Raw genomic sequence first — 24,369 nt, forward strand, 5'->3', positions numbered from 1 at the left:
AACCAACCTGCTTTGTGGCAAGGGTTCTGCTGGTGCCAGCACAAATGACAATCATAGATATATATTAGTGTGAGTGTGTGTGAAGGATGATTAAGAGATTGCCGCAACATTTTGAAGGACAAAGCTGACCTGTAACTAATCACTGGTGGCCAAATGGAGCAGATGACTGATAATTTGCAGTGACCCTGTTAAAGATGGGGATTTAGGAACAAGCAAATTTAGTTAGTCAAGCATTAAGTACAAACAAAAAAGTCAAATATCAACACTACTATACTACTATAATAACCAAAATATCCTTCTTTGATCCAATAATTTATTACGGAAACTTAACATTCGCAACATAATAAGTTCAAATTATCTTAAGCTTTGCCCTCCCAATACAAGACCTGAGAATGTACATGTACCTAAAATCCACAACATCAATTCCTCCCACTAAAATCACCTTGATTGAAGGGGGTGGGGGGTTGTTGTTTTGAGATGTGCTAGCCACTCCTCCAAAGAAAAAAAAACCTTCTTCTCAGAATTTTTATTAATAATCAGACCCAGTTCATCCTCGATGACTCGATCCTTCGAAAAGCTTCAAAACAATGAGGCTGACAAAGGCAATCAATGGCGTGCATAAGCTTTCTCCTTGGTCCAACAGCATGTGCTCCCATATCCTTAAGTTTCTCCATTGTCATATTTACAAGCTGGAATTTACCAATACTCTTCCTTTCAAAAATCTTTGCAAACTGATTAAGTCCTAATGATGCTAACCACCTTCTCAATCCCCCAGCTCTTTGAAGCTTCTTCTCAAGATTCAAAGCCCTCATCTTCTTAGTCAATACAGCAACAGCACCAAGCAAGTTAAACGGTCTCTTGTTGTTCTTGTATCTAATCATCCCGGTTTTGTCCTGGTACTCAATATCATGCCTTGCAAGTTTGGCGAGCACTGATTTTCTTTTCTCATTAGACAGTGCAGTGGCTTTCTCTTTTTCAGGAATTGAATGTAGCTGCTCGTGAGTTTCCTTTTTTTGCGGGGATTTTGTATTGATTTGTTTTTCAGAACATGCCTGTGGCTGAATAGGCTGTTGGTCTGATGATTCTGTTGATGGTTGTTGAGTAATTGGTAAAGGAGGAATTAAAATCCGGACAGTCTGTTTCTTTACAATCACCCATCCATCTTCACACAAGTTGGCCTCAGGGATATTTGAACTGTTCTGCAGAACTTCTTTGGGCAGTCTCTTTGGTTTTGCCATTAGATGAACGCTTTCTAGTCTGACAAATGTAAATAAAATAAAATTGTTAAGAGACAAAGTACCTAACTTATGTGATGTTAAGTGTTTATCGAAAAATCATAAAGTGTTCATTGGAGATATCAGATATCACATATAAAATTGAATCAAAGACAAAACGCCAAAAATGTCGCAATTACTTGGAGCTATTTGATGTAGTTTTTATCTCACTTTTCAATAATCCAATTTTTTTTGTAACAAAAAAATCTTGTTTCATGAAAAAGTGGATTATTTGGGTTAAAAGATTAAAATATTCTTTGTAATATATAAAATTCTATAAAGAATAAAATAAGGATATTTTAGTTGATGGAATAAGGAATTATTTGATCCCTTCATCAAACAAGGCCTTGATCTTCAATGGGGGTATTTCAACAAACAGCTGGACCATATACAGGTTGAGATTTATTGGTATGAAGAGAAATGAGAATTTAACTCCTTTTAAGTAATAGAAGAGACGATTAGCTAACCCACTAGGGTAGCTCAAGTGGCAAGAGTCTTGCCTAATAGAAGGTGTCACGGGATCAATTCTCACTAAGAACGTATTAAGTTGAAGTGGGGGCCGTGCTAGCTTCCTAAATTAGGAAAAAAATGACTAGCTACCCTGTGCCTGCATCATCAATGACATCAAACAGCCCGGTATCAATTATTTTACAGAAGTTACGGCATTCTCTAAAGTTAAGAAATAGTATTTCTAATGTACCCAGTTTCCACTTCAACTCATTTTTACCCTGTAATTAATTACCAAAACAAAAACCTAACTTGCTTAAAATGTAACAATATCAGTAGGTCTATTCTAATGTGTATTCTTGACAGCAGTTGTGTATTTTGGTTTTGAACTAACTAGATAGAATGTATGTTTTGAATAAGAGTTTCTGCAAACTTAAGAAAGAAAATTTGATGGAAGATGAACTAGGTGTACAACACTTGAAGGACCATGTGATCTCTCTTCGATGCAATGTTTTGAGGGTGCGGCCCCATTTGGAAACACTTGTTTCAGTATCTGAATCTGGCAACAAAAGTAACTTTCTAAATGTGTGACTAAGTGTAGTTTCCAAACGTTTTGTAAATGGATCAGGGTACAGATCCAGAAACAGAAATAAAAAATGTTTCCAAATGAGGCCGCACTTGCCCTTCTTTTGATGGTTTCTCTGGCACATTACTAATCTTCATCTGTGGCACCCATATTGGGTGAACAATCAATCTACTAGCTATCTGTTCTGTATTGAACCATTCCAATAAAATAGCATTGTAATCACACACCCTGTTATTTTATCTTTTAAGTTAGGAAAATTATAATCTTGATATTGACAATCACTGTATCAACACTTGCATGGTTTGTTAGAGCAACTAGGAAGGGAACTTGAAACCCTAATTACGTTTCATACAAAAGAGAGTACTGATAAATCCAGCCATTGATAAGAGCAGTAAAAACAGTAAAATATTGATGAAGATCTAATAACACGATACTGAGAAAATAAACTTGCAAATCAGATCTAGTTGCCACTTCAGTACTTAAACTACCCTGAACTTCAATAAAGGATAAATGGCTGAACTTATCTAATTTCCAATTTCATGACCTCTCCCTATAAACCAATCACAAACATTTACTCAGTGAAAAACCAATCCATGTGGTTTAGATTCCTTGAAAAGCAAGAAGATAGGTGAAAAACCAGTTATCTATGTATGATAATATCTCCATCTTATCCTTACGATTTGTAGAAGATATCTTTATATAAATAAAAATAAATATATTTCAAGAATGCAAGTATTTATAGCCTAATTTTACACTTAGGGAAAAATTTCTAATTAAGTAGTCCAGATATTCATATCATACTTACACAAAGCTAGCATTACATTATATAATCATGATAATATGAGTTTATATGCATAAATAAGCCAAAAGAATCATTGGTAGAGAATTTCCTAAATACTTCTGCAGTTAGGGATAGAGTCATGGGAAGATATCGAATATAGTTGAATATCATAATCATTATCCAATCTATTAGTATTACTGCTATTCCTTTCAAGTTTCAGATCAAAAGGGAACCTTTAACTTTATTTTGCAAGCCAATGTATGAATGGCTTAGTCTAATAACTAAACAAGTGGACTTCTTGTCAACCTGAAAAATAAAAGCATGCAGTGCCTGATAAAAAAAGGAACACGGTTTCAGGCACTTTATACCAAACTTATTAACAACATCCATGGATCAAATCAACTGGGACACGAAAAGTTAATGTAGATTCAGGTATAATTGTACATCGTTAACCTCTCTTTTTTTTCTATTTTAGCGCATAAATTTGTCCAAAAAAACAAAGTAGACATAATTCAAAAATTCAGAGATGAGCAGATGTAATACTGACAGATATCAAGGTCAATCGGTTAAATGAAGATGAAACTCGTTTTCATTATGATGTAAACATAAGAAAGAGATCGCATGGTAGGATCTCGGGTAGGGTTTTATATAGGGAAATTACCAGTTTCGTATGCCTGCGGAGAGAGACCAATGCACGGTGGCGGTACAATTCTTACGGGAGATGGACCGCCGACGGTAATTGATCGGAGAAATTAGACTCGTTGGATCGCCGATGGTAATTGATCGGAGAAATTAGACTCGATTGTTCATTCGCTTTCTTCTAGGGTTTTGATTGAGCCGAAAGAAAGAGAAGAGAGAAGAAGAGGGAAATATATTTTTCATATGATTTTTTGTTTTATTTATAAAATAATCGGTTGGAGATTTTAAAGTGTGATTTTTTAAATATTTTTAATATAAGTTTATTTCACAAATATTACCATATAATTTGTAGTTAAATTAATCATAAGTTATTAAATTTAATTCAATATACATTAAATGAAAATCACCCAATCATGACTAAACTAGGGTTATTCCTTTTTACATCTAGGTAGAATATGAACTATTCTATCAAAATCTCCTCCATATCCAAATTAATACTATTAATAATTAATATAGTTTAATGGTTAAATGTTCAATCCAATCTTAATTAATGTTAGTATTAAAAACTTTGCATGAACATTATTATAACTTATCACAACAATATTATAACAAATTTCAACTTTAATTTTATTTACTTTATGAAAAAGGACATTGATATTTTTTTTCAAAATAATCATTTTAAAATATGTAATAAAATTGTAATGAAAACTTCAATTTAAATATAAATAAATATATTTGTTTTAAATGTCCACGTGTATTCAAAATTAAAATCGCTCAAATACAACGAAAAAATATGACATTAAAATAAAATTAAAATAAAAATTTTATTCAATAGATTATCAAGTTTGTAAATATGTTGAAATAACGATTAACTTCCCGACGTACTCTACTGACTTTCCATAACGAATATTAGAAAGTATCATAATAATATTAACATTATGAATTATATGCATATGACGACTATGATCATTGAAAGTTCGACAATTTTTTTCTAACTAGTTAGTCAACTAAAAAATAATTATGATGATAACTCAAACATGTAGGAATGTCATATCAGCCGCATCAATTCAAACTTTCTATCAACTACCCAAACACTCAGATATCATCAATGAATCTCAGTAATACTTCACAAAATTCTTCAAATCTCTTCGTCAATGCAAAAACAAGTGAGTTGTCGATTCAACATTCTCGTTACACATACAACTAACCATAATACATATTTTTTTCAAAATTTCTTAGAGAAGACTATTAAAATAATCAATCAAAACTTGTAAAATTTAAACCGATTTTTTTATTAATTATTTTAATTTATTTAATATTATAAGGATAATCAACCATTTTCCTCAAATCGCTCCATTCCTAATCTTTGCTCTTTTTAATATTGTCACGTGTTATTATATTTGTTTTCAACCGAATAGGAGAGATCCGACAAATTATAACATGTGTATTATGAATGGTACAATAACTACTATGTTATTATATTTGTTTTCAATTAAAATTAAGAAACAAAATAGGAGAGATCCGACAAATTATAACATGTGTATTATGAATGGTACAACTACTGTTATAAAAAATTTAACGATTTTTTAAGCTAAATAGTCCACCAATAAATAATTGGAATGAATATACTAATGAATTTCAGTCATACTATACCACATACTTCAAATACAGATACTAAAGTGGGTAAGTTGTTTATTGCACTTTCATATAACACATATGACGACAACTTATAATAATACATCATTTTTTCACGAGAATTTATAAAAATACCATTTATAACACTTCATCCAAAAAAATGTAATTTTAGATTGAATCTTTGTCTCCTAATTTTTTTTCCAAAAAAAATCATATATATTATTTAGGGATGACAACGGGTACCTACCCGTTGGGTAGTGAAATACACATACCCATCCCCGAACCCAATTTTTATTTTACTATCCGATTCCGACCCCGAACCCAGCGGGTATCTTTATTTCTATCACCATTCCCAATTTATCGGGTACTCGATCACCGACGGATAAATATTTATATGATGGTAGAGAATTAAGAAAAAAAACATAACTTTGAAAATAATAATGAAAACAAAAAAACATAACATTACTTACCTATTTAGTAGATCTTGAAGAAATAATAATTTTGTTGTTATTATAACTAAATAAAAACTTTAGAATGAAGGTTGAAAAAAAATTAAAGAATTCTTTTAAGATGAAAAATGAGAAGAGATAAATAAGTTTTTTGAAAATGAAAGATGAGAAGAAAAAAATAACAATTTTTTATTAAGAAAAGTTAAAGATTATAAGAGTAATAACTTATGAGAAATAAAGAATTTTATTGGGTACATTAAAAAAATAAAGTTGAGTGAAGTGTGGATAAGAGCAAAATAAAGTATATATTTATTATGATATTTATCATGATTGGGCATTTGAATATGAACTGAATAACTTGTATGTCCCACATGAAAACTATCAATGTGTTGCCAATGCATAACATCTTGTTCAGATGGACATACTTGTTTGTGTCATACCGAAAGTAAAATTCTATTATGAGACGAACTCTCTATAATGTTTAATCTTCTTCTATATCTAATTCGGCTAGCAAAACCACTAAATTAAGGATCAAACATGTTCTTAACTGTGTCATTTATATATATAAAAATGGAAGCAAGTTTTAGATACCTCGTAGACTTTTGACACTACACCAACTGTCGTCTCAAAAATTGATCAAATAACCATCCCCCACAATGAATCTAGATTGCTCACAAAACTTTTCCACATAGAATAAATTTCCCTCTAAATGTTACACCCCACTAGATAATTAGACATTTTTGTGAACCAACCAGACCAATCGTAACCATACTTACATTTGATCATCGATACCCAAAGATATTCAGTTTCGTTGCAAATCTATAACATCATTTTGATAAAAGAGCCTTATTAAAAGAAATAAGATCTCTGAAATCCAAACCTCCTTGATATTTAAACATTTAACCTTATCCCAATTAACTAAATGACAAATGATGAGTTAGAAGATTCCAATATAAATTTATACATTATTCTTTCCATTTTCACCGTCACACTCTTGGGAAGAATGAATAAAGACATCATATATGTGGGCATAGATGACAACACACTCTTAATGAGGATTAACCGACCCCATTTTGAGATTATTTTACTTTTCCATCTAGATAGTCTACATTCCATTTTAGTAGTAATCGGGTCCTAAGAGGTCTTATATCGTAATTTAGCACCCAGTGGCATACCAAGGTATATTGATGGAAGATCACCAATTCTGAACTCCAACATATTTGTCAACATCATCCTTCTTCTATTTGAAACAGGATCTGAAAAAAAAGATGTTTGACTTAATAAGATTCACTCGAAGACCGGAACATGCACCGAATACCCATAAAATATTCCGAAGGTGTTTAAAAATCATGTAGGTAGCCTGAACCTTGTAGAGCATGTCATCAACAAAAAAACAAATGTGATATCTTCTTGACCCACAATTCATTTCACGGATGAGTCCTGAGTTTGCAAATGCTATCATTTTTTAGAGAGTTTCCATAACAATAATGAACAAGAAAGGAGAGAGTGAATCACCATGTCTAATCCACCGGGAACTCTCAAAAAATCTCTGAGAACTATCATTAACAATGGTAGAAACTTATTCGTCGAGAGACAAAACCTAATCCACCCAATCCATTTTGCACTCATTCTCATCTTACCCATGAGGCCATGACATCAAACAAAAACTCTCAATTGACGTGATCATAAGTTTTTTTATGTCTAACTTGACAAAAGCACATTTGTCACCTCTTAAATTAGCCGAGTCAATGCACTCATTGACTATTAATACTACATCATATATTTAATGACATTTGATGAAGGTAATTTGATTACTAGATATGACCGTCTTTAATACCTTTCTCAATCTATTTGTCAAACATTTTGCAAAAATTTTATAAAAAGATGAAACAAGACTAATAGGCATAAGTTATTCACATCAATAGTCTCTAAAACTTTACGAATAAGACATATCAAAATAGAGTTTTAACTCTTATCAAATGATGAAAAACGATCAAAATGATCAATTGCTTCCATAATTCTCGTCTTAAGAAAAGGCCATGCCTTCTTAAAAAAGTCAAAGTAAACTCTTCGCATCCCGGTGCTTTATCACTTCCGCATCCCTTAATGGACTCCTCAACCTCTTCCAACAAAAACCGAGCCTCTAACATATTTTTTTGCGCTAAACTAATTGAATAAAAAATAATATCATTCAATTTAGGTCTAACCTTAAATGGCTCCTTAAAATTTCCTTATAAAGTTTGACAATACTCGTAGAAATTTCTAGTTCACTATCATGAACTTCCCCCTTGACCGAGATTAAATTAATCACATTATTCTTTACTTTCGTGTTAGAGATCCCATGAAAAATTGGTGTTTCTATCTCCAAATTTTAACCATATAGCTCTACTTCGTTGGCGTGCCCCAATTTCTTCCTTCTTACACATATAAAGCAACTTACTAACAAATGTGAATCCGAGAACTAACCTCCTCAGTAGAGAGTTCACGAATCTCCTATCCCCCATCAATGACATTAATTTCATTACACAAGTCATTGATTTTAGCACAAAATAAAGCACGATCTCCCACGAACCAATTTTAATAATTTTACGTAGATTCCTTAAGTTCACAAAGAGTTTACTCGACGGAGAATCAAATGATGTCTAACTCACCCACCATTATTGTACGTGCGGTATAAATTCTTCCTTGATCAACCATTTATTTTCGAATCTAAATGATCGACATGTTATCTTCATCATACGGCGTTCCATCAAAATCGATCGGTGATCTGAACAACTTCATGGAAGGACATTTTAAAATATATTAGAAAACCCTCTAAAATAGAGTCATTAATTAAAAATCTATCGATGTGAGAATGAACTTGACCCCATTATCATTACCTCTCCTAAAGGTGAATTGACTGCCTTCCAAAAGCAAGTCGATAAATTCAATATCTTCAATTGTCTTTGAGAACTCGTGCATTAGGCTACTAAGCCTATTGGCCCATTTCCTTTCAGACGGGGATTTAACTTCGTTAATTTCGCCTGCAAAAAAAATTGGTAAGTCCCAAAGACTCACCACGTTCTTCATTTAATTAAAGAACTTTGTTTTGAATTGTGATAGAACCGGTCTATATACCGCATAAACTATTCATAGAAAATTATCCTCCCGATTTCTTAATTGAACGTTAACCGAGTATCTACCCAAATTAACATTTATTTTTCATACATGTCTTCATTCCATGCCACGATAATTCCACCCAATGTCCCTATAGAATCAAGAGTCTCTCAACCACATAACCGCCAATTACATAGATCCTTAACTATCCATTGATCCATCTTCCGAATTTTAGTCTCACTAAAACATTATATGCCACATCCAAAGGTTCCCATTAGTGACTTAATGATACCTCTCTTCACACCATCATAAATGTTCTAAGTAATAATTTTTTCAATCATTGATAAAATCTAATCAGAATAACCCTTTCTCGACTTCAAGACACGCTTTACTACTTGCATATAACTTTGTGGTAGGTCATTTAGCTTCTACGATGAAGAAATATTTGGATGAAAAGTATATGGTAGGGTGGAATCTCGTGCACAATGGGCCACACTTTAGTCTCTAAATCAAGTACCTCCTTCACGGGGGATTTGTTTTCATCCATCGTCATATTATGTGTCGAGAATTCTATTTGGATATTCTCGTTGACATTATAATCTGGCTCAGAAACAACTGATTCCTCGACATACACATCATTAATAAAGACTGGTGATTCAAGAATATTAATCTCATGATAAAGAGTTCTAATAGGATTGTCCTAGATTATATCTTTTACAGATGACCAAAACTTATTTTCTATCTCATCAATGGTTTTTTCTCGGACAACAAATCTGAAATAGTTAGGACGATGAGTTAATGAACTCAGCTTTTGATATACCACCATCTGTCTACTCTCCCTTTTTAGCCATCCGGGGAGACATCACAACTCGAGAGGTGCAGAGACGGATACTCTATATTGGCATCACAAGAATCTATTAGCTCATTTAATCTAGCATCATCTTGCTCAATCACCCTCCCGACCATATCAAATCCCCTTGAATTGGTCATCTTTACAACTAGTCTTTCAACACCCGCAAGGCTAGCCATACGGATCCGATCGACATAAAATGGGGTTATCACTGACTCTCTCGTTAGCCCAAACGAAGTCAACGCCTCCAACACTTACAAATTTGAACCTGGTGAAAGAGACACGATAATATGACGTTCAGGCCACACCATCACTTTATATATATACTTGTATCCCGTTATCAACACAAATAGATTCAGGGTAACGTTTATGTGGATCAGATTGACGCACCCTAATTCTAACACAACCGTTCTCATGTGCTCTTTGAGTTTCCTCGTCGAGTTCGATAACTCTCCCCAAGATCATTATAGGTCTGACTAAGAAGATCATGATTCTACATATCTGTTGTCATTCCAAACAATCGAATTCATGTACCCTTCATATTTTTGAGATTCGGATAGCCCAATCGATGGTCGGGTTCAGGTACCCACGGGTATCGGGTATATGGGTACCCATTGTCATCCCTAGTATTATTACGACTTTTTGAGATTCATTCCAAAAAATCAGTAGAGAACGTCGGAGAGTTAATCATTTTTTAGAAGACTTACGAGCTCGATAACCTATTAAGTAACGTTTTTTATTCTATTTTTTTATTTTAATATTCTGATTTATGCGTGGTGTGCTTAAACGATTTTTTTATTATTATTTTTAATATACATAAACCTTAAAAAAGAATTGAATAAAAAAATATGAATTATAACAATATTATTATGTGTAATTTGAAAGCAAACTGCAGGTTAGGGAGGAGATAAACATGCATTAAAATCCAAAAATAGTGTCGTCTCTAAATTCTCTTTTAAGTTTCTCTAACAAACTTCCATTGAATTTTCTGTCTCTCTCTCTTCTTTGAACGGAGAAGAGAACACAAGAACGCTCTGAATGTTAACGAAGCTAGAGAACAGGCAAAATTACCACCTGTTTCTCTCTCCAGATATTCCTCCACTCCACTTTCCCTCCTTCCTTCTCCGAGCAGGAAGGGAGGTAGGTTCTCACCAACTCTTTCTTCTTAATTCTCATCTTATATCCTTCACAACTCCTCCGATTCTCCCATCACCAACGAAGAAGGAGGTGATCATCATTCATTGCATTCTCTTTCTTTAATCATTTCAATTGTTTCCGTCCTTGTTAATTTCAACTGTTTAATTTGTTTCTTCAGCTACGTAAGTACGTCTATACACACAACAACAACGATAAGGATGATGGATGATTGGATGAATTGGCGAGTCGTCGATCAGATTCAGGTAAAATCAAAATCTCTTTAAATTTCAACGAATGTCGATAATTCTATAGAGTGGATTTTCACTGCGTGAGGGAGAGGAGAGGAGAGGAAAGGAGAGGAGAGTGTGGATATGGATAATTCGACGGAAGGTGTTCGATCTTCTGCAAACGTCGTGAGATGCTTCGATGGATTGAACGGTTGTTGCTCGATGATGCATAGATCTTATTCAGGGACCTGGCTTCGATCTGTCAAGAGAAGAACAGATGAATTCGAGCAAGAGGATGATATTATTAATCTTAATAATAATAATAATACGGTTTCCATTCCGGATCTCGCTTTCTCGGACGTTGCTCGTGTTGAGGTCGCGAACGAATGCATCGCATTGAGAGAGATGGTTAGTAATCAGCAAAAGACGATTCAAGATCTCACACTAGAAATTGAAGAGGAAAGGAACGCCTCTTCGTCCGCTGCTAATGAGGCAATGTCGATGATTCTACGGTTGCAGAGGGAGAAGGCCGAGATTCAAATGGAAGCTCGTCAGTTCAAGCGTTTCACGGAAGAGAAAATTTCTCATGATTTACAAGAGCTTTCTGCAATGGAGGAATGTTTGTATAAGAGAGATCAAGCAGTTCAATCTCTAAATTGTGAGGTTCAAGCCTATAAACACAGGTTGATGAGTTTCGGTCTTACGGAATCCGAAGCCGACGATACTGCAGATCTCATTTCCATCGACGATTATCCGCCTCTCAAATGCAGTAACAACGAAACTCGATCATGCTCGGAAATCGAATACGACGTAACCGACATCGACAAATACGCATTCGGAGAAACTCCAAGAACACCAAAGGATTTTGAATTCAAGATGAGTCAATTCGAAAGAAGTCCTAAAAACGCAAGACGACCTCGTCATTTCAGGAGAATCTCAACAGGGAGTTCAAACTCTTTAATCGCGTCAATCAAAGAGATGAATGCAGATTTCAACATGGATTCTTCTTCATCACCTAGATTTCGAAAAATGGGAAGTATGACGAAGAGCAATACAATGTCGAATTTGGGAAAAGCCGTGAGTTCAACGAAGACGTCAGATATTGGTGATGAAGATGATATGAGTGATAGAGTATATACAATAGACTCAATCAATGTTTCTTCTTCAGAAACTCCCAAGGCTGCTGCTACGGCTGTTGCTGCGGCTAATGAAGTGGTTGTTTTCGATGATGATTACGCGAAGAAGACGAAGGAATGTGGTGAGTATGAAGGTAGTACTAATGATCCAGAGATAAAGAAGCTGTATGTGAGGCTTCAGGAACTGGAAGCTGATAGAGAATCGATGAGACAGTCAATATTATCAATGAGGACTGATAAAGCACAATTGGTTCTGTTGAAGGAAGTTGCTCAGCATCTGTGTAAAGATATGTCTCCTTCTGCTAGAACCATGGCTGCTTCAAAACAATCTCAGGTTCATGGATCTTCATTCAAATCCATATTCAAGGTACACATTTCATCATTCTTTCTTCCTTCCTTCATATACATGAAAAATGATTTTTTTTTTACAAATCAAAATAGCATAATTTAGTAACGATATAATATCATATTAAGTAATGATATTGAGCGTGAATTTGAATGGTATCGAGAATGATGTATCAACACAATTCACATCAATTCTGAGACCATTCATAACAACAAATTCTCACTCTCTATATTTACTCAATCATATTAAAATTTAAAATTTGGAAGCTCATATTATTCATGCATATACTAATTTCTTTTGTTAATTTATTTTAATAAAATGTTTTGATTCATATCATTTTTGTTTTCTGCTTACAAAAAATAGTTTAAATTACATTATAAAGTCAATTTATTTACTTTTCATTTTAAATGCATTTTTTTTTTAATTTAGACAATAAATTCCAACTTAAGATTTTTTTAAGTAAGAATTGAATATGAAAGACACTTTATTTACTTTATTTACTTGACAACAAGTCTAAAAAGTTTTAAATTATTAAATTTTGATTTATTTATACTCGAACCAATTTTTATAAAAAAAAATTGACATAAATTTATTCCTTTAGTTTTATCCGGAATTATAATTTCAATTATTGTACAAATTTGCTATGTTCTTACTATTTAATTTTAAAAATTAATAATATTTAAACTAATTATTGAGGTTAAAGAAGAAAGTATTTTGTCAATTTATGAACTAATTTTAAAAAATTAGTGAACTTATCAAAAATTATGATGAGCTTTTGATGCAAATTCAGGAAAACCCACCTTTTTTTTATATAAATAATTGTTTATTTAATTAAAATAAAAAAGAAACATCCTAGAAGTCTTTAATTTTATTTTCTCTTTAATTATCAATTCCTTCAAAACACATTAAACCTGAAATATATTAAATTGGAGTAACTTAGTTTGTAGAGAAAAACAATATTAAATTTGTTAATATATATAATTAAGGATGTTTCATTATATTATTTTATTTAAATCAATTGAATGAAATATTAAAAATACAAAATTTTGAATTTATAACTTCTTTGCTTCAACTCAATACATCGGGAAACTACCACTAATGAAATTGACCTCTTCTAGAATATGTTTAATTTTGCATTAAAATTGAAATAGTATATAGAGACTAATTGAAATTAATACTATTTATTCATGAAAGTATTCAATCAAACAAAAGTAACATTCTTTTACCTTAAAAATGTATTTTTTTCAGTGGATTGCGTGTTTCATTACTTGGAGGAAACAAGCTCGTCGCAGCAAGTGAGTATTCACAATTGTTACATTGACAAACTGAATTTATATTTGATATTCCCATCTAGATCTTTCGTAACAAACGAGTAATTCAAATAACAGGTACAATTTTGGAAGTTCGAACAAGAATGCGGTTGGTTTATTGGCACTTCTCGAGAAAGCAAATGTCCCACGAGCAGAACATCGAAGATACACACGACTAATCACTCAACATTTAGGGTCTATATGAGCCTTATCATATTGATTTTTAAAATACCAAAATTCCCGAATTGACCTCATGTGAAAACCCCCCATTCAATAGACAAACCCACCCAATTGTCTCAAACATTAATATGATCTGATCTGTAATCAAACCCAAAATATAAAAGAAAAAAAATAGAGAAAATATACCTTTTAAAATAGGCTCGACCATTTTTACTGTCTCATTTACACTTTTGTTCCTGTTGTGTGTGTATATCTAAGAGTTGATATAATTCAGTTCTTTATTTAGATAGCTGAAAAACTCCCAAATAAATTGACTTTTCTGAAAGAAAAAAAACTTACAATGGAGGAAGACCGCCGGACAGATTGGGACAGATTTTCTCATTTTAACTGGGATCGGGGAGGATCGGAAAAAAGCCGAAAGACGTTGATAAGGGATCGGGGCGGGATGGTAATTATTTGCTCCATCCATTCCAGCCTAAAAATCGCCGCAATGCATACAATTACAACTATATTATAACTTTTAAAATAAAAACAAAATGAAAATATTTTTATTGTCTTGCGTCGTAAGTCATAAAATCAGCTAGGCACAATCAAATGAAGCGCGATCGGCATAGATGACACAATATTGTCTTGTGTTTCTTGTGCATTTGTAAGCGCTGCTGGAATTTGCCCTCGATTGCGGTTTATCTGTGATCATCTCTTAGAGTTTCTGTAATTACTGTGCTCTATTACTCTGTTTCTGCCGTTATGGGAAAAATGAATAACAAAAATAATAAATCTAAAAAATCAGAGAGTTTGTATTGGAATGAATTAAGGAAACGACATTTAAGAAAATTGAAAGAATTGATGAAGAAGTCAGCAAAGAACAGTAGAATAACAACACAAGTAAACAATCTGTTCCAACTACTGCTGGGAAATTCCTATAGAAAGTAATGCAGAAAAACAGGGGATAACGAAGGAATTTAGAAAATAAACTATAATGAAAGAGCTAATATGTTTGGAAAAATGGTCTGAAACTTAAACCTATTGAGTAAATCAAAGGAAACTGCACATATATGGTTCAAACTATGATGTTACAGTTCTAAAGGCCTTAGTCATTTTACAGGTTCATTGGGTAGACCATTATACATGGACTATTACTGAATGAGGAGATCACATATCATTTGCTAGAATTAGCATTGAGGTGCATCATAGAAACACACACTACCGAAAAGTATGACAATAGTAGACATAAATGGAAAACCAATTGTCATAGAAATCATTTATTAGTGGAGGGGCCATACAGATGTTCTTTATGCAATACCTTATAACATGTATAAGGCCAAAATGTGATTTGGTTAATGAAGAAAATCAAAAAATTCATAAAACTAGAAAGTAAAGATGCATGAAAATAGAACAGAGGTGTCTGTAATCAAAAAAGCAAATGTGATTAAAGAATAAGAAACAGAAGATAAAGAAATTTTATACAAAAAGAAAACAGTATGAAGAAGGAGGTGAAACCTCAACCTAATCATGTTAAAGAGATAGTTGAAGAATCGCAATTAAATCAAGTTAAAGTGGTTTCGGATGAAAACAGAGAGGAAGATACTCAAACTAATCAAAAGGAAAAAAAGAATTTCAAAATTGATAAAGAAGAATCCAAAGTTGTTGATAATTTTAAAACTAAAACTAAAGGAAACGAAGATAATGATTTAGAAATTAAAATTGAAATGAAAATGTGAAAAATTTAAAAATCGTGAAAAATAATTATTTTTATCAAATTACAGATTCATATAAATAAAAAAATCAAAATAAGAATAAATAATATTCATTAATCACTTCAGTCATCCTTTTTCCATTACCCAAAAAAAAATAAAAATAAAAAGGGAAGACAACTTGTAATAATTAAAATTTGAGAGTTTATAATTTATGTTTGTAGGTTTAATTACTAATTATCATCTTTTAACTTTAATTTTTAACTTTCCTACTTTTGAAATTTTAATAAAATATTTTAATTATTTTCCTAAATTTTTTTTAAAGAAAATCATAGTCTAAAAAAATGGAATTCAATGTATTAAAAGAGCTAGACTGTCTAAATCTCTTTTGAAATCAACAACAAATGACAAACAAGGAATCTAACAATAGAGAACCGATACAAATGAGTAAGCAGAGACACGAGAATTCAAGATTCAGATTAAAGAATCCATCTTGAGTACAAACAAATCTCCAAAACCAATTCAGATTAAAGAATCAATCTTGAGTACAAACAAATCTCAAAAACCACAATAGTGTGTAAGTGGCGCTATCATATGAGGCACCACTATGAATCATGTTGTAACAAAGAAAAACAAATAAATGATAGTTTAAATGTAGTAGATAAATGTTTAAACAGAATATTATCAAAGTGGCGAAACAATCGCAGTATAAGAATCATCTTTGTACTTCAAGCACTTTAAGGATGAAGAATGCAAATGAGGAGAAACGGTGGCGTTTGATGCACTATAAACATGGCTACCTTCTTCCTGATCGATATTGGCAGTCTTCTGATCATCAGATTTCTTCAAGATGGTGTCCAAAACAACATTCAAGCCACTGGAATTGGGCATTGTAACAAAACTGCAGAAAACAAAAAAAAAAATGTTCAAAACAACAACATCAAAATGTTAGAACAATATTCAAGCCAATGAAAAAGGTTTCATTATATAAAAAATACTTTCTAGAACTAAATAATGGCCAATTAAGTTACTTTCCTAATCTAAATCACCATTCAGACTACATACTTGTTTTCAAGAAAATTTATTGACGTTTTCTTGTCTAAACCCAGGTTCAGCTCCAAAAATGTATTTTTCAAATTGGCCCATAGGGGGGGATATTCTACATTAATGAATACATTTTTAAGGGATTCATTTATGATGATTTACTCTATAATAGAATCATGTTTAAGCAGAAATACGACATCATGAGGTTACATATTGAAGAACTTGATAAAAGTTATAATAAAGTAGAAGCTACATAAGGAAAGTTTCTTACCTAGCCTCGAAAGAAGTTGATTTGGCACTGATGACTTCACAAAATGTGCTTATCACCCAAGGAGGAAGACATGTATTTTTTATTTCAATGCTATAAAATAAACTGGCAGGTGAAGCCTGGTTTTGTTCATGGTTAGTCATGGATGGCTTGAGAGGAAGTAACACATTGTCAGCTCTTCTCACCTCTTTGCATCTAACCTACAATCACAAATTGAATACAACCAACCAACCCATTGGTTATAATGGAAACAGATAGTCTTTGTCAAAATTATAGATTATAGCAAAGTTGTCAATAATTTCAATCTTTGCAGATTCAAAAGGAGAATGATATTACATAATAAATAATGATTATAATGATAGGAATACAATACTCTCACCCCATTATTCGTAGTTTTCAGGAGTTTCAAATAAACATAGGAGACACTTTTTGTTTGGATGGATCTAAATGATCTGAATCCGGATTGAATTGAGAAACCATGAATACATTTTTCAATTTGTGTCTAGCTAATTTATGCTTCAAAATGTGATCACATCCAGATCCATGTTCACATAAGATATTTGACAGAAAAAGTGTTTTCAAATGGGGAGATATATGACCTTAGAATGTGAAATAACCCAACATCAAACAAGTTCATAATGACACCCATGAATCAGATATATTAAATTATCCTTTAGTTTATAGTGTGCATAAAATAAAATAAGTAAAGTAAATAATATACTACTTATATAAATAAATATTATAAAAGGTGTACAATGTGCAAGATCACAAATTGATTTTAATGTATTTCACAAAATATTAGACATAAATTAACTTATTCAAATCTAGTTCAAGCTGGAACCATAAAATTAATAAACTAAAACACTTCAAATGAGAACAAGGCTTCTTTGCTGAAAGGTTATTCAAATCATCAATTATAGTACTAAAATATACTTTATTTTTTTATAACATTTTAAATATTAACAAAATACAAAGGATATTTTAATCATTTAACCCAAATAACCAACTTTCTCATCAAACAAGGTTTTATACCAAAAAATCAGATTATTTCAAAAATTAAGAAAACTACATAAAATTAAACAAAATCCAAATAAAGTAATGTTAACTTTGATTGATTATAGCAATGGGCATATTGGAGAAATAACTATATTGTGTTCTAGCGATCCAGTAACAAGTCACTTTGCATTATTGAAATAGAGTATACTGGCAAATGATCACTTCTATGTATAATCAATCTAGCCTATCCACATGCAAGCTATAGCACTGTCCAGATCAAAACATTAGTACACTCTGATCAATCACCGTCGTCGCTAATCTAGAACATTTTTCATGGTGTGTAGTGAAGATGTAAAGCTAAATAAGTCATACCTCAGGAGCAGAAAGAGTAGCATTATGAAATGGCACTGGGGAATATAACACAGGAAGATCATCACTGGCCAAAGATTTTAAAAGGTGTCTGGGAAAACAGAACAAATGAAGAAGTTATATTTACAAGAAAATAGTTGTACCAATTTGAAAACTTTTAGATAGAAAGCAAACAAGAAAACTGTATATATGCGCTCAATGATCACAATAATTTGGCACCCACCTGTAATTTAAAAGAAAATCATACAATGCATGTACGTTGTTATTGCCAATAAATGCAAGCAAAGACTGCTCGCTATTATCCACACCAGACGTGGAATTTAACCGTCGAATCTGCATTTGAATCCATAGGAAACGGTCATCAAAGAGGGCAACAAGAAAAAAAAACTTACATCAGTTAATGAATTAGCATGGTTTCCCACCACCAGCCATGTGATTTGGTGATAATGTCCTGAAACCTTAGAGCTTGTTTGATATAGGGTTATTTGGAATAATCTGGATTATTTGAAGAAGAAAAAAACTTGTTTGAAAAGATGAGTAAATATTCTTTGTATTTAATATTTAAAATTTTATAATAAAAAAATAAAATAGGGGTAATTTGGTATTTTAGTTGATGATGGGATAAGGAGTTGTTTGGATTAAATTCAAATAAACTCTCATCAAACAAGGCCTTAGTTCTAAGACAGAAATTACTACCTACAGCTTAAAATATTATCAACTCATATACTAGCTAGCACATGCTAATTGTGTTAAAGTTTGTACTAATAGAGTTGTCATTAGCGATGGCGACGTCTAATAATACAAATAGTATCTGTACCAAGCATTGTCAATCCAAGTTGAATTGTTAATTCCATTGACATTTTAACTTCTGTCAATCTAGGTGTTTAACATACCTGGCCCACATTATGCTTCTCCATCTCTGATAGCTCAACCAAGTCTTCTGCAGCAACTTCCACAACTTTAGATCGACAAAGAGGCATAGAGAAACAAATGTCCTAATAACATAACAAGAAATTTGTTAGAGATTGATGAAGAAGTACAAAATATTTAGGTAATTTTGTAGCATCATTTGTGTTTCTACTTTTGCTTCTTCAAATCTTACTCTATAAATATATAACACCCTCTACAGTAAATTGATTCTCAATAAAGAAAAATTAGCTATTTTGAATAGCCCACATTTACCTACATGAAAATATAGCAGTAGCAACACGATCTGGAAATTCTTAATCTACGAAAGAATAATGAACAAGAGAATCTATAAATTTATTTTCTTACATGTTCTTTTAACAATGATCTTAGTCCTTGTGTGGATCGAGATATATATGCACTGCATGTGCGCGTCCCTTTCATAGAACCATCACCAGTGAACATCACCACAAACTGTATAGTACATACTACGAACATCCAAAAGAAAATGAAGCTGTGATTAATTATCATCATTGTATGCATGTGTGCTAGGTGCAAGTAAAAGGAAACACAAGCACATAAATAACAGGGAAATCTGCAATGTTTCCTTTGTACCATAAACTACAATTCTCTTCAATCAACTGTTAGTTTGAGGCTTTGAGCAAGGAAGAAATGGACTTGGTTTTGCTTCTTAAAGCTAAGCTAGCATTCTCCTTATATTAACATATAAATGAAGAACCAGAAATGACTGTTTGGTATCAAATCTTTTCAGAGTGATCATCTAAATGATCCTGAAAATTTTACATTTGTTATGTTAGCACCAAAAATCACAATGATGTAAAAAATAATCTAATGATGATCCAAAAAAGAATATAATCGTCGTACAGAAAAATCTATAGAAAAAAATACACTATTATTTGGATTTGGTCTAGAAAATGATTTGTATACAAAACAAAGTAATTAAACCTATAATCTTAATCTATGATCCAAAAACTAATCTGATCATAATCCAAAACATATCTTATACCAGATGAAAAAAATCAGTTCCAATTTTTACTTTGGCAATTTTCTAATCATGATCGTGAGTTGTGACCAAGGTTGTGGCAAATTACTAGTTTCCAAATAAGCTCAATTTGAAACTCTTACTCTATGAGGTCGATTTAAAGTATTTAAACTATATCATGCTTTTCAGGAAAATACAAACAATAAGGTTCATCATTCACCATTCCTTGTTATGTAGGATCAAAATTTGCAATTTGTACCAATCAAAGACATTTAGCCAAACAAAATAGAAGGCCAAAATTGGAGGAGAATGATTAAGAATAATTACCATAGAAAATGTTACAAATATTCTTTCGAAGCATATAGTATAGACTTCGAAATGAGATCTCCCATGCCAATTTCCGTGTTCTCAAGAAATCCATTTGTTCTGGGATTAAAAAAAAAGAAGAACCATTCACTGGTCAACTTACAAAAAAAAAAAAGCCCGAAAAAGAATCATCAGTTGTCAAATTTTTTTATGGCAAACCTCCTTGAATTGCAGATGAGTTTAACATTGAGATGATAGAAGGTGGAAGAGAAGAATCAGGATACACCCATGAGTGCAAAGCTCTTGGGTTGACTGCACAACTGGAGTTCAATTCTGTTGAGACCTTTCTCTTGTCACAACCAAACTCAGAGTCAAAATCAGGCAAGTTATACCACGGGCAGCTACTGACTAACCTGTGAAACCTGGAAAAATAGTTTTAATGCATTCTTGATTAGTGGAGAGGAGAAGCCCCAAGTTTAAGACAGTAGATTAGTTCTTCGAGAGCAATCTATATGAACCACATTGTGCAATAAAGTTCAAAGAAACAGCTAAATGTGTGTTTGATAAAGCTGACAAATTAAGTGTTGAATATTGAATAAGTGATGAACTAGTTTAAGTGTGAAACATAAATGTTGATTAGACCAAATAAAATTAAATGAATTTTAAATACTCCATAGTCCATATATATATAAGACTAATTTTCCCTTAGAGTAAAGTAATTTGATTAATTTACAAGATTAAAGTTGTTTTATGTACGCTCCTACTTTATTACCAAGTTAAGTCATTTATAACTTACCAATTTAAGTTAGATTTTTAGCTTAATTGGAGCTGAATCTAAATAGTTAAGCCCTTTTAGATAACAATTATCAAATTAACTAAACTTAACAACTTATGGCAAGCGATGTCTAACTTGATTTGTATTTTTATATTTGTATTTCTCTACAATTTTGAGATCTTCTCAAAATGAATTTAATGAAAATTGTTTAACCTTTCAAAAAAACTTAACTAGAATAAGCACTTAATTATTTAGATTAAGTGATCAAGCTGTTGTCAAACACTTCCTAACACTGTTAAAGAAAATTTGCACATAACAAGCACATGGAATTCTCTACAATCCTATTCCAACATAATACATAAACTAAAGTTCTACAATAAACCAGCTTCTATGGAGTGTACCAAACAAACAAATAACAAAGGGAAGAGGGTCAAGAAGCAAAGTCTGTAGGAAACAATTTTCATCATATACAAAACAGAATTCCTCACCAAGTTACAGGGGAAGAAGTTAGCACTCGCATAGTTGTCTTCAGAGTAAAGTCCAATGGAGTCTTCTTCCCAGGGACATGAAATTCAGAGATTGAATTTGCTGAGGTAATAGCATGTCTCTTGTCATAAGAAGCAAAATTTGACATTGTATCCCAAGGATCAGGTGCAACCAGTCCTTTAAATGCTTTGTCCTATCACAAGATAAATCTTAGGAGCTTTATCCTTGAAGAGAGGTTTGCTAATTATCAAAACAGTACTACTAGCAAAAATAGTACCGTATCAATTGCTCCCTTGCTAGATAAATTTTCTCCACCTGATGAAAGATCAGCAACACTGCAGAATCTATTTTCACCAAACTTTTCGGCATTAAAGGCTGGGACAGTACCATCCATGGTAGAAGTGAAAGCAAGAGAATCACCTCTTCTTCTAGTAAAACCATGTAAGGTAGTTAAAATACAAGTATATCACTTACTTGTAAAGACTAACAAAAGGTATTCTAATGCTTACTTTGAAAGTTGTGATTGATTATTTTCAGCTAAAACTGAAGAACGACAACTGCTCAGCTTCCTAGTAGGAGTCTCCAGACCAATATTTATCTGCTACATCAAGTAAAAAGATAACTAGTGATAAACTAATAGTCTAATACAATTCTAGGTCAAGAAGTTGAATTAAAATGGGTAAATCATCAAACAGATAACTTATGCATCTTATATTGACCTTATTAGTTTGTTTTGCAGAAAGAGGAATACTACTTTTCCTCGCAGGATATACTTCATTCATACGGGTGTTTACAAATCTTGGAACTTTTGGCAAATCTGGCTTATTAGCTTCAGATATTGATCCACCATTGGCCCTAATATAGATAAAATGGCTATTAGTAAATTTTAACCAAGTAATAGTAGAAAAATAATCAAAAACATACTTTGAGTGTAGTGAACTAGGTGGAGATTCATCTACAAGCTCCACAATTCTCTTCCGCTTCAACTGCTCTCCCTGTCATTTAAACACAAAACTAGGAACATTATTCCCCAATAAAAGGAAATTCGAGTGGAGAAGATATTCTTGTTCAATTCTTCACATTTTCATCTAAAGAAGTATGATTGTCATTCATCACCAAGAACAATTTCAAACATGCTATCCGCTTCCATGCATTTAAAATAACTTTCAGTTGATAACAAGCAATAATTCTATGCACTGTTAGAACACCATTACTCATTAAGCCAGACTGCCATTATTTTCCTCTTTTTTACTTGCCTAGAATTAACCATGTATAAATAACCCATGAATCAATCAGATGTAAGCAATGGGGATTCAGAAAAAAAATAAACATCTAACTAAAGAAGTAACTTACCCTCAGTTCTGAAATTGTCTTCCTTTTAACTTTAGTACCAAACTTCGAAGTCCCATCACCAAAATGTACAGCATTAGAAGTTAAAGATCTCTGAGCAGCAACTTCTGTCATGCTATGTGAAGAAACGGATTCCAAGCACATAGCATGAATAACTCAAGCAAAAAAATGAATCTTTTTTCAGTAAACAAGAAACCCAGAGCACGATGTGAGAAAATATATCCCTGTGTTGATCAAAATATAAATCAGTCTCAAATAGAATTCTCAACCCAAGTATCTATTTTGCCGAATTTCATAACAATCATCCATCCGATATAGAAAATGATAATGGAAATGTTTACCTTCGAGATTAAAACCTCCTCGAAACTGAAATGAAATGGGATCTATAGATACAATGATGCGCTGTTCGACCCTGTTGATGATTCAATATAGGGTTTTTCCCTAAACAAGATGATTACAGCAAATCTATCAAGATCGGAAATCGGAGATGAATCCTTAACAAGGGTTTGTCAGTGGGTGTACGCACGCGAAGAAAAAGATAGGATGATTCTTCGTTCTTTGAGAGGCTAATGAATTCGGATTTTATCAGATTCCCGCCTCGTCCCAAGACTAGGGTCAACTCCAATCTCCTACACCAATAAGATCTATTAATCTCCTACAACAATCAACCAGATCACTCCACGTTAACCCTTCTTTAACTTTCATTTTTTGTTTAGAAAATTATCTTATAAATAATTTTTGATTATTTGGATAAAATTATATAAATATATTTATTATTTTAAAGTAGTATAAAAAGTATAGCAAAAATATTTTAATTTTATAATGAAATTAAAAAAAAAATGGATAGAAAGATGAATTATATGAAAATAATTATATATAACACACATAAAACAAGCAAATTGTATTACACTGGTTGAATATTAATCTATCAAAAATAAAATAAATAACACAAGTAATTAATTGTACATTAAAAAACTTAATTTCAGTCAATTCAAAATTGTTTGAACACATTTTTCTTTTCTATTTCTATTTTAAAGTATTTATAGTGAGAATTAAAATGGTCAAAATTAAGAGTTTAT

The 24,369-nt window shown here is 32.1% G+C and overlaps 3 protein-coding genes across 8 annotated transcripts; 1 reads left to right on the plus strand and 2 right to left on the minus strand.

The window, feature by feature from the left end:
- Positions 1 to 279: 279 nt before the first annotated feature.
- On the minus strand, positions 280 to 3,926 carry LOC124922172. Of its 3 annotated transcripts, none has more exons than XM_047462902.1 (2): positions 3,750 to 3,926; positions 280 to 1,257 (listed from the first exon to the last, which is right to left on the minus strand). In XM_047462902.1, the coding sequence occupies exon 2, from the start codon at positions 1,236 to 1,238 to the stop codon at positions 537 to 539; it is 702 nt and encodes a 233-aa protein (XP_047318858.1). In that variant the 5' UTR covers positions 1,239 to 1,257; positions 3,750 to 3,926; the 3' UTR covers positions 280 to 536. The 3 variants fall into 3 exon arrangements, with proteins under 3 accessions (XP_047318858.1, XP_047318859.1, XP_047318860.1); XM_047462903.1 differs by lacking the exon at positions 3,750 to 3,926 and adding an exon at positions 1,775 to 1,885; XM_047462904.1 differs by lacking the exon at positions 3,750 to 3,926 and adding an exon at positions 1,707 to 1,780.
- Positions 3,927 to 10,743: 6,817 nt separating this feature from the next.
- Positions 10,744 to 14,323, plus strand: LOC124922173 (myosin-binding protein 7-like). Its single transcript, XM_047462905.1, has 3 exons — positions 10,744 to 12,624; positions 13,852 to 13,898; positions 13,992 to 14,323. Exons 1-3 carry the CDS (start codon positions 11,266 to 11,268, stop codon positions 14,116 to 14,118), a joined length of 1,533 nt encoding a protein of 510 aa, XP_047318861.1. The 5' UTR covers positions 10,744 to 11,265; the 3' UTR covers positions 14,119 to 14,323.
- A 1,920-nt stretch (positions 14,324 to 16,243) lies between these two features.
- LOC124922174 (protein downstream neighbor of Son-like) lies at positions 16,244 to 23,843 on the minus strand. 4 transcript variants are annotated; one of them, XM_047462910.1, is made up of 15 exons: positions 23,632 to 23,843; positions 23,294 to 23,514; positions 22,865 to 22,935; positions 22,660 to 22,795; positions 22,450 to 22,538; positions 22,218 to 22,365; positions 21,943 to 22,133; positions 20,899 to 21,101; positions 20,701 to 20,799; positions 19,740 to 19,858; positions 19,358 to 19,459; positions 18,688 to 18,797; positions 18,468 to 18,555; positions 17,103 to 17,299; positions 16,244 to 16,688 (listed from the first exon to the last, which is right to left on the minus strand). In XM_047462910.1, exons 2-15 carry the CDS (start codon positions 23,432 to 23,434, stop codon positions 16,472 to 16,474), a joined length of 1,911 nt encoding a protein of 636 aa, XP_047318866.1. In that variant the 5' UTR covers positions 23,435 to 23,514; positions 23,632 to 23,843; the 3' UTR covers positions 16,244 to 16,471. The 4 variants fall into 4 exon arrangements, with proteins under 4 accessions (XP_047318866.1, XP_047318863.1, XP_047318865.1 ...); XM_047462907.1 differs by having other exon boundaries at positions 22,218 to 22,368; XM_047462909.1 differs by having other exon boundaries at positions 22,450 to 22,541.
- Between the last annotated feature and the right edge of the window lie 526 nt (positions 23,844 to 24,369).

The sequence above is a fragment of the Impatiens glandulifera genome, chromosome 1, assembly GCF_907164915.1.
Source record: "Impatiens glandulifera chromosome 1, dImpGla2.1, whole genome shotgun sequence".
Lineage (NCBI taxonomy): Eukaryota > Viridiplantae > Streptophyta > Magnoliopsida > Ericales > Balsaminaceae > Impatiens > Impatiens glandulifera.